Raw genomic sequence first — 11,010 nt, 5'->3', positions numbered from 1 at the left:
AAGCCCTGGACTTCTCTGAGCAAATGGCTCCAGTCAGCCTCTGATCTATAGCGATCCTAACCACAGCCTTCTCTCCCCTCCAAGGATTCCAGAAATGACACCTGTCCTCTTAAGGTATGATCTTAACATACACAGGGCACAGGAAATACACAGCTCCCTACAGTGAGAGGTACCTAGCTTCCAGCCTGGCAGAAGGGTTCCACCTCCTCAGCTTCCTCTTCCAAAGAGTGAGGACAGCAGCAGCAGTGATGACTACCAGCCTTCGGGACATGCCTGAGTGCGCAGGCGCTTTGCATGCTCTTTGAGCCCCACAGCCAATAAGGGGGAAGCCCTGTTGAAGCAGTTTCTGTGATGCTTAAAAAAATAAGAAAAATTATAATTCAATTTTGAAATTTTTTAGGGTCTACGGCCATACCACCCTGAACGCGCCCGATCTCATCTGATCTCGGAAGCTAAGCAGGGTCGGGCCTGGTTAGTACTTGGATGGGAGACCGCCTGGGAATACCGGGTGCTGTAGGCTTTAAAAAATAAAAAAATAAAAAAAAAATAAAAATAAAAAAAAATGAAATTTTTTAGGTTTATTTTATTTTTATTTTTTTAAAGGTTTATTTATTTATTGTATATACAGTATTCTGCCTACATGCATGCTTGCAGGCCAAAAGAGGGCACCAGATCTCATTACAGATGGTTGTAAGCCACCATGTGGTTGCTGGGAATTGAACTCAGAACCTTTAGATGAGCAGGCGGTGCTCTTAACCACTGAGCCATCTCTCCAGCCCCTTTAGGTTTATTTTATATGTATGTGTTTTACCTGTATGGCTGGCTGTGCACCATATGTGTGCAGTGCCTACAGAGGCCAGAGAGGGTGTTGGATCCCCTGGGACTAGAGTTATTGATGTTTGGTTGTGAGCTGCCACATGGATGCTGAGAACTAAACCCTGGTCCTCTGCAAGAGTATCTAGTGCTGTAACTGGTGAGCCATCTCCTTGGCTCCCTACATTCATTTCCTACCTGAGGATGTAAAGAAACATGAGGGTGATTATCGCCAGCTCCCATCCAGTAGAATAGGGTTTGTGCTGTGTTTCCTCCCTTCTGCATTGACACCGTCCATCTCCCACTCTGAAAAATGTGGTTTCCATTAGTCTTTCTAACCCCTGCCCCCTTACGTGGGTACAGCATAGAAGTCAGGGCCTTGTATATGGTAGGCACTCTCTCTCCATTAACTACACTCCCACACCAGAATCAGACTGGAGTACCGGCTGATTCTAGGACCTGGGAAGATTGGTGCCTTGTTGTAGCAGAGAACCAAAGCATATTCACAGAACAACATGGCAGATCAAAAGAACGTAGACCCCAGGACTTAAACACATAGACTGGGCTTCTGATTACCAAACTGCTGACAACATTATCATCTGCTTGGCAGTATAAATAATGACAGCAATACTTTATACACTACTAGACAGAGGCCATGAAATGCAGACCTTGGCCGGGCGGTGGTGGCGCACGCCTTTAATCCCAGCACTTGGGAGGCAGAGACAGGCGGATGTCTGTGAGTTCGAGACCAGCCTGGTCTACAAGAGCTAGTTCCAGGACAGGCTCCAAAACCACAGAGAAACCCTGTCTCGAAAAACCAAAAAAAAAAAAAAAAAAAAAAGAAAAAAAAGAAATGCAGACCTTGGACCCGTGAGATAGTTCAGCAAGTAAAGGCACTTGTTGTCAAGTCTAATGATGTGAGTTCAATCCCCAGATTCCACATGGGGGAAGAAGAGAATCAACTCCCATTAGTTAGCCTCTGATATTATCCTAATAATTTTTTTTAATCAGGCACAATACCATAAGCCTTTAATTCCAACACTTAGGAGGCAGAGGTGGGTAGATCCTATGAGTCAAGGCCATCTTGATCTACAGAGTTCTATAAGAGACAAGGTGTCTGACTTTGGGTTACTATTGCTATGATAAAACACTATGACCAAAAGCAAATTGGGGAGGAAAGAGTTTATTTGGCTTACACTTCCAGATCACTGTTCATTATCTAAGAAAGGGAAGTCAGGACGGGATCCTGGAGGCAGGAGCTGACTCAGAGGCCATGGAGGGGTGCTGTTTACTGACTTACTTTTCATGGCTTGCTCAGACTCCTTTCTTTTTTTTTTTTTTTTTTTTTTTTTTTGGTTTTTCGAGACAGGGTTTCTCTGTGGTTTTGGAGCCTGTCCTGGAACTAGCTCTTGTAGACCAGGCTGGTCTCGAACTCACAGAGATCCGCTTGCCTCTGCCTCCCAAGTGCTGGGATTAAAGGCGTGGGCCACCACCGCCCGGCAGACTCCTTTCTTTTTTCAGAGGTGGGGGATGCGTTTCAAGATAGGGTTTCTCTGAGTAGCCCTGGCTGTGCTGGAACTCAGTGGACCAAGCTGGCCTTGAACTCAGAGACCTGCCTGCCTCTGCCTCCTGGGGGCTGGAATTCCACCACTGCCCCGCAGATTCCTTTCTTAGAGAGCCCAGGCCCACTAGCCCAGAGATAGCCCCACCCACAAGGGGCCGGGCCCTCCCCCGTTAATCACTAATTAAGAAAGTGCTCAACAGGCTTGTTTGCAGCCTGATTTTCATGGAGGCATTTTCTTAGTTGAGGTTCCCTCCTCTCAAATGATTTTAGCTTATGACAAGTTGCCATAAAACTAGCCAGCACACAAGGTTGCGTAGTGAAACCCTCTCTCAGAAAATTTAAAAAAACAAAACAAACAAAATAAAACACTGGCACCAAGCAGCTAAGGGATACAAGCCGACAACGGATGCAGTTTAGAGGTTGAGGGAGGACGGTCCCAATTTCAAACCCACCTAGCCTGGGCAAGCAGAGTGAGGTTAAGGCCAGCCTGAGTAACTGTATACGCTGCTCTTGCAGAGGATCCAGGTCTGGTTCCCAGATCCTACAAAGTGCTTTACAGTCATGTGTTGCTCCAGTACCACGGACTCTGAAGCCCTCTTCTGACCTCCTTGGGCACCAAGCATGCATATATATGTATGCAGGCAAAACACATACATAGAGCCGGGCGGTGGTGGCGCACGCCTTTAATCCCAGCACTCGGGAGGCAGAGGCAGGCAGATCTCTGTGAGTTCGAGACCAGCCTGGTCTACAAGAGCTAGTTCCAGGACAGGCTCCAAAACCACAGAGAAACCCTGTCTCGAAAAATAAAAAAAAAAAAAAAAAAAAAAAAAAAAAAAACACATACATAAATCTAAAAAAATAATTTGAATGGGGGTTAGAGCACCAGGGTATTATCTAGCAAGAACAAAGCCCTCTTGCTGCAAAAAGAGGAGGAAGAGGCAGGAGGATCCCAAGAGTTAACAGTTAGCCTTGGCTACATAGTAAGTTGAAGGACAGGCTGGAGTACCTGAAACCCTGTCTCAAAAAAACAAAATAAATAAACAAAATTTTTAAAAATGGTTAAACAACATGCGTCAGCAAATCAAGGCAATTCCCCTGGACAAGCCTGATTGTCTGCTTGTGGAAGTGGAAGGTAGAGACTGAGGCTTTTCAGGATGGCTCTAGCCCCCGATTTCAGCAGGAGCAGGAGGTGCAGCCTGTCCATCTGTGAGGATCAAGATGTAGCAAGCCCTGTTTCTAGCTACAAGAGGGGCCTGTGTCCTGGCAGACAGGAGAGGGGTTTTGCAGACACAAGTTTGGAGGTGAGGCTTGGAAGGCATTGTACCTCACCCCCGGAACCCCAGCACTTGGGAGGCAGATGCAGGAGGACTGTCATGAGTTTAAGGTTGCCTCGGCTACACCGAGTTCCAAGATTACCTGAGCTACAGAGGCAGACGTCGTTTCAATAAGCAAGCAAAAAGAAAGAAAGGAAGGAAGGAAGGAAGGAAGGAAGGAAGGAAGGAAGGAAAGAAAGAAAGAAAGAAAGAAAGAAAGAAAGAAAGAAAGAAAGAAAGAAAGAGAAAGGAAGGAAGGAGGGAGGGAGAGAGGGAAGGAGGGAGGAAGGGAGGGGGAGGAAGGGAGGGAGGAGGAAGGGAGGGGGGAGGAAGGGAGGGAGGAGGGAGGGAGGGAGGAAGGAGGAAGGAAAGGAAGGAAGGAAGGAGGAAGGTAGAACTAGCTTCACTTCATACAAAAATAACATTTTATGTTGTCTGCAGCCATCATACCCAATAAATGAAATTAAAAAGCAGCAGCCAGCAGGTAGGTGTGGTAGCTCAGACTTGTAAGTCTAGCAGCTGGGTGTCCGAGGCAACACAGTGCAAATTCAAGGCTAGCCTGGGCTACGGAGTGAGCAATTAGCACCAAACAAACAACAATAAAGGAATGGAGCCTCAGGCTTCCTGTGTCATTTCTAGGAAAGAGATGGATGGGAATGGAACCTCGCGGACCATCCGAGGACCACCGAGGACCACCTCGTCCAGCTCCGTCAGGCCGTCTGTGTTGGTTTTCTCACTGTGAGTGTTCCTTGCCACATACCTGCTGGTCTGTTCTTTTCCCAAGGGAGGCCTGGGCTGAGGTATAGGCTATTACACCGGAAGCAGCCTGCCTGCCTGCACGGTTAGAATGGGATGCGCAGTCTCTGCAGGACCTCGCTCCATTCACAAGTCAGCACCTCAGGGAGACCTTAATGTCTCAGGTAAGGCGCCAAGGCTCACAGAACCCTGGAGACCAGTTGACAGTCACACGGCGACTGGCAAGCGTGGAGCCAAGACCTGATGCCAGGGTGGAGGACGCCAGAGTCTCTTCTCATCCAGGAGCACCAGGTTGCCCAAGAGTGTGGCGACAGCAAGCCTGCTAGGCAAGGCTAGCCAAGGTCAGGAACCTGACACAACTGAGGACCTTCCATTTCCCTTGTCCCTCGCCTCTAACCACTTGAGACAAATATCCGGGAGAGAGAAGCCATGTGCTGCCAGAGATATGTTTCCACTCACTCCAGAGGCGGGCCACACCTGCAGACCAGGCAGGGATAGGAGAGTGGGGTGGGGTGGGGGGTCAGTTCCTCGCCACCGGTGCTGGGAAACTCACCCTGAAGTACACAATTGATCCAGGGGGACAAACAAGGGTGACTTTGAGGCTATCCGTGTCTGTGCTCTGTCCCTTCCCGTTGGAGTAACTTTGAGCAGGTCACTTCACCTCTTTGAGTGTCGCAGAGTAAGACTCTGATCTCCTCTGGAAGTCCCCAACATCACAATGGAAAGTGACCCACATCTAGTGTGTCTTCAACAAATGGCAGCCAGGCCAGCTCACGGTTTTGCAAGGGCCGGCAGGGCCAGCTGCCCTGGAGCTGTGGGAATGCAGGCTGGGAGCAGGGGGCTCCGAATGGCCTTCCTCCAAAGGGGCCCCTGTGCTGGAGTCCCAGGAAGGGGGCCTTCTAAACTGTACAATGAGTAAAGTCCCCAGGGACCTGGCTCCCTTCCCTGCAGCCTGTTCCTCACCAACAACGGGGGCAGAGCCCCAAGGTTAGGCAAACACAGCCGCGATAAGGCACTTCCAGGCTGGGTCGCGCATTCAAGGCTTTCGCCAGCTTTCCCTGGCTGGCTCCTTGGCTCAGTGAGAACCCTGGTCCTGTGTGCATGAAAGTGGGTACCAACAGAAGCAGTAGTCAGATCCACTGGCTGGTTAAGCACCTGAGACCTTGGTGCCCTGGGACAGCCTGGGTTAATGACCTTGTTTATACACTGAGTCATCCGATAAAAGGCAGGTAGGTGGCCCTGTGCCCTGAAATGGCCACTTCATTGACTAAAGCGATAGCAAGGCCACGTGGAACTCCAGTGCCCCTCCCCCACCATTTCCTCACCAGTCCTGCCAGGGTCAGTGTGTGTATGCATTGTGTGTGTGTGTATGTGTTTTTTTTTTCAATGAACATGACTTCTGGAGTCAAGGTTGCACGGCCATTCCCCTCTCCCGCCCATCGAGGATATAAATAGCCCCACAGTACAGAAAGGCCAGATAGCTGGGAAGAAACGGGAACAAGACACCAACCATGAACTCCAGCCAGTCTGGGGGTTGCCCATGCCAGGGCTCTGCCGGCCGCCCAGCTATTCTGTATGCACTTCTGAGCCCCAGCCTCAGGTCCAGGCCCATTGCACCGGCATCTCGCAGCCACTGTCTGTGCCAGCAGCACCGGCCTGTTCATCTGTGTGCTCCACACCGCACCTGCCGGGAGGCTCTGGATGTCCTAGCCAAGACAGTGGCATTCCTCCGGAACCTACCGTCCTTCTGCCACCTGCCCCACGAGGATCAGCGGCGGCTGCTGGGGGGCTGCTGGGGCCCTCTCTTCCTGCTTGGGTTGGCCCAAGATACTGTGACCTTTGAGGTGGCTGAGGCTCCGGTGCCCAGTATACTTAAACAAATCCTACTGGAGGAACCCAGCAGCAGTACCCAGGGTACCCAGCAACCAGACCGGCCACAACCCTCACTGGCTGCTGTGCGGTGGCTCCAGCGTTGCCTGGAGTCTTTCTGGAGCCTTGAACTGGGTCCCAAGGAGTATGCCTACTTGAAAGGAACCATTCTCTTCAACCCAGGTGAGTTTCCAGACACTCATGGCTGGTGACCAAACTGGGAGTGTATAGGAGCCATCCAGGGAAAGAACCTTCTTGGGGCTTGACATCCGTTGTCTCTTTGTATCCTTGTTAGCCTCAAATAGATATCTCCCAAGAGAGACATAGAGAGGTTAAGCAACTATCTGAAGGCCACACAGCAGGGTAGAGGAGGCAGAGCAGGGCTGGAAATGCAAGCCAAGCAAATGCAAAGATTGATCTTTGCAGCTGCACCTGAGAAATTTGCCCTGACTCTTGGGGACTGTGGGAGGGTGGAGGGAGTAAGGGAGACCCAGCCACGTGGCAATCACCTCTTCCAAGGGCAGGCTGCACAGTGAGGTTCTAAAGGTTAAAATCCTCTGTGGGTTCAGAGAGGCCACACAGAGCAGAAAGATGAAAGAATGAGCACTCCTTGGAAAACCTAGCCAGGAGAACAGCAATGGGTGGCGGGGCCGGACGATGCCAAGACCTGAGGCGGAGTCTCAGCAGGAAACTCTAGCTGGCCTAGAACTCACTACAGAGCAAGCTGACCTCAAACCAAGACTATGCCTGGCACGGGAAAATATTCTTTGTAGCTTTGAAGAAGATAAGAGACAAGCCTTGAACGTTAAAGTATCATGCCAAACAGCAGCAACAGCACCAAACAGCCACGTGCACTTACCATATGTCAGGACACAGGCTAAGGGTTTGGCAAATATTGGTTTGGTTAAACCTCATAACAATCGTGGGCGACCGGTACTGTCATTATCCCTACTTGGCAGATGAAGAAACTGAGGCACAAAGATTAAACTCCTCATCTAAGGTTACTCGTAAAGATTAAACTACTAGTCCAAGGTCACTCAGCTAACAAGTGGCCACACTGGAATTCAAATCCAGACAGCCTGGTTCTGTTTTGTTTTGTATTTTTTTTTCCAATACAGGGCTTCGTATTTTGGCTGTCCTGGAACTTGCTCCGTAGACCAGGCTGGCCTTGAACTCACAACTCACAAAGATCCACCTGCCTCTGCCTCCTAAGTGCTAGAATTAAAGGTGTGCGCCACCACCGCCTGGCTCTTTCACGTATTTTTTTTTTTTTAAGATTTAAAGGCTGGTGGCCCACACCTTTAATCCCAGTACTCCAGAGACAAAGGCAGGGGGATCTCTGCAAATTCAAGGTCAGCCTGGTCTACCTATCAAGTTCCAGGACAGTCAGGGCTACACCGAGAAACTTTGTCTCAAACAAGAAATTAGAAAAAAGATTTACTTATATATTATTATTTTATGTGTATGATTTTTTACCTGTATATACATGCCTCATTTAAGTGGGAGCTCACGGAAGCCAGAAGAGGGTGGAAGGAACAGAGTTATAGGCAGTTGTGAGTCACAATGAAGGTAGGAGCTGGTCCCAGGTTCTTGGCCATAACAGTAAGTGCTCTTAACCTCTGAGCCATCAGTGTCGTTCGTACATCGTAGTCATCATATCTGCATCATCTCCTTCCAGTCTGTAAGTGGATGGATGAATAAAATGAAGGAGATGCCGGGCGGTGGTGGCGCACGCCTTTAATCCCAGCGATTGGGAGGCAGAGGCAGCCCGGTCTCTGTCAGTTCGAGGCCAGCCTGGGCTATAAGAGCTAGTTCCAGGACAGGCTCCAAAGCTACAGAGAAACCTTATCTCTCAAAAAAAAACCAAAATAAATAAATAAATGAAAAATAAAATAAAATGAAGGAGATGGTGGCAGAGTGGGCCAAGGCAGGGAACTCACGAGTAAAGCATTGCTCCTGAGCCACAGGTCCTGGATTGATCCCAGCACCACCAGACAATTAGGTCTCCTTAAGAGCTGGGAACGCAGTTCAGCCGTACAGCTCTTGCCTAGCATATTAAAGGAGCCATCAGTGTACAGCGCAGTTGTAGGAGGCCTGTCTAGCGGGCACAAGCATGCGCCAGGCCCTGCAGTGCACCGTAGCAGGTGAGGGAGGGAACTGCTCTAACATTCTCCCACCCTGGGCTAGCCTGGGCTAGCCTCCAGAGAGCAGCCGCTTACCAGCCCTCTTTGCCCTCTACCACAGATGTGCCAGGCCTCCATGCCTCCTGCCACATCGCCCACCTGCAACAGGAGGCTCACTGGGCCTTGTGCGAAGTCCTGGAGCCCTGGTACCCAGTTAGCCAAGGCCGCCTGGCCCGAATCCTCCTCATGGCCTCCACTCTAAAGAACATTCCCTGCAGCCTGCTGGTGGACCTCTTTTTCCGCCCTATCATCGGAGATGTTGACATCACTGAACTGCTTGAAGACATGCTTTTGCTGCGGTGACCTACAGAGTGGGGTCCGGAGCTTCCAAAGGGGAGGAGCTCAACTCCCCAGGAGTAGCCCTCATTCAGCCACAGCCCCAGTTTGGACTTTCTTCGCTTGGACACCATGTGCTACTAACTGCCTAATAGGCCCTTGGTGGCCCCCAAAGCCTCTGGGCCAGGGATGGGAGCATGAATAAGGCTGTATACATCAAGCCAGAATTCCTCCTAACTTTGTATAGAACTAAACTAAGTTATTGATTTTTGTAATAAAAGGTATGACCAGCTGACACCATAGTTGCATGTAGAAGGGACCAGCCAATCTCCAGGGTGCACCCTACTCTTGCCAGAGGGGACTCCTGGAAAGGAACCAGAGACCTGCTCCTTAATGTTCTAGGGCAGGATGGTGATGTTGGTGTAGGGATAAGTTTTGTTTTCCAGCTGAATGAGAAGCCACCAGAAAGCCTTCTTCTCACTTCTGCCACCTTCGCGCCCTTCTCCCTGTCTCCAGAGCCTCCATTGTCCCCTCTCAGGTTACTGTCCCCTAGAGACTGTCTCTTACCTCAGAGATATTGGGATTGCAGCTAATCACAGAAATGCCCCATTCCCAAAGTAGACAAGACCACTTTACTTTCAAGAATTCTTGACACTCGGAGTACCCCCTTCCTGCAATTGACGGAAGATACTGGCCCTTTACTCTCCCAGCACCAGGGAACAAAGCAGCCAGAGCTGCCCCAAAAGCAACTTAGAGGCCGAAGCAGGCAAAGGTTTAACTATGGTATGGTCACTCGCAGTTATTAAAGTCTGAAACCACTGTGTCCTGAGTCCCTGAGTTCCCCTTCCATTGTGCCTCTGCCCTGCCCCAGTCCTGGGACCCTCCTCTCAGAGGGTCATTCCCTTTGTCCTAGTCACCTAGGCTGTACTTGGTCAGGCTACAGCCTCCAGCCCTGCTCCATTCAGAGTCTGGCTAGTGTCTGTTTTGATTGGTTAATGTCTGTGCCTCAGTGTTTGTGAAATATTTTGACCCGGTTATCCTGGGTCAGGGTGACTGACCTGAAGGGTGGGCAGGAGGAAATGATAACCACACAGCTGCCTATAGGACTTTCAGCCCTCCTCCTGTGCTGAGAAGGCTCCACCCCTTCACCTCCGCAGTTTGGATCCTTCTCACAGGGCCAAGTTAATTATTGCCCAGAGAGAGGTCATTCTCTCAGGGGCAACAGCCTAGGAGTCACCACTCAGGCCTGGCTCTGAAGCTCCCAGCCTAGGACCATGCCACCTGCCCGTTATGGATACCCAGTGCCAGCACCAAGGACAACCCTGTGCCTTCCCCCTGCCCCCTTAGTATAGAACCACCCAGCTCAGATGCCACAACGATTCACAGAACTCAGATGTGTATGTAGCTCAGGGTCACCCATACAGACAACTCTCTCTCACACAGACACACGCACAAAACAACCTCCACTGACCCCCGCATAGTACTGGGAAGCATGTGGCAGCAGATCCCCCCAAAGCACATATATGTACCCAAGTCACACAGTCACAATACAATGCACCCGTGCACCCAAAAGTGGGCGTGCTTCTTGACGACACCTCCAATCTGCATATGCTTCCTGTTTATCTTATTTTATTTTTTAATGTCTATGGATATTTTGCCTGCATATGTGTGTACATTGTGTGCATGCCCAATGCCCTCAAAAGCCAGAAGAGGGCAGCATAGAACCCCCAGACACTGGCGTTAGAGATGTCTGCCATCCACCATATGGGTGCTTGGAATAGAACCTGAGTCTTCTGGAAGAACAGCCAGTGCTCTTAACTGCTGAACCATCTGTGAGGGTCTCAATGGCCCCATAAGCTTGTGTTTGATTACATGGTCCCCAGTTGGTGAAAGTGTATTGCCTTGGTGGAGATGTGTCCCTGAGAGTGGGCTCTGAGGTTTCAAAAGACTCACCCCACTCCCAGGTAGCTCTCTGCCTGCAGATCAAGACGTGAACTCTCAGCTGTTGCTCCAGTCACCTACGTCTGTCTCCGGCATAAACTCTAAGCCTCTGGAACTATAAAGAATTAAATTCCCTCTGCTACACCTTGCCTTGGTCACAGCGTTTCATCACAGTCGAAAAGTAACTAAGACACCATTTCTCCAGCCCCAAGTCATTTTCAAATGAGACAGTCTTATTATATAACCCCAGCTGGCTCTGATCCTCCAGCCTAACACATGCTGGGATCACACATGT

At 50.1% G+C, this 11,010-nt stretch overlaps 1 protein-coding gene and 1 non-coding gene across 2 annotated transcripts; both read left to right on the top strand.

The window, feature by feature from the left end:
- The first annotated feature begins 401 nt into the window (after window positions 1-401).
- On the top strand, window positions 402-520 carry LOC130884498 (5S ribosomal RNA). The gene has a single exon (XR_009058025.1). It is a non-coding gene; the product is annotated as a 5S ribosomal RNA (ribosomal RNA).
- Window positions 521-5,957: 5,437 nt separating this feature from the next.
- Window positions 5,958-8,897, top strand: Nr0b2 (nuclear receptor subfamily 0 group B member 2). The gene is made up of 2 exons (XM_057785349.1): window positions 5,958-6,498; window positions 8,560-8,897. Exons 1-2 carry the CDS (start codon window positions 5,958-5,960, stop codon window positions 8,799-8,801), a joined length of 783 nt encoding a protein of 260 aa, XP_057641332.1. The 3' UTR covers window positions 8,802-8,897.
- Window positions 8,898-11,010: the final 2,113 nt, after the last annotated feature.

This window comes from Chionomys nivalis, chromosome 11 (genome assembly GCF_950005125.1).
Source record: "Chionomys nivalis chromosome 11, mChiNiv1.1, whole genome shotgun sequence".
Classification (NCBI taxonomy): Eukaryota; Metazoa; Chordata; class Mammalia; order Rodentia; family Cricetidae; genus Chionomys; species Chionomys nivalis.
The sequence above is the reverse complement of the archived record's forward strand: the minus strand, read 5'-3'. Positions and strand labels throughout refer to the sequence as shown.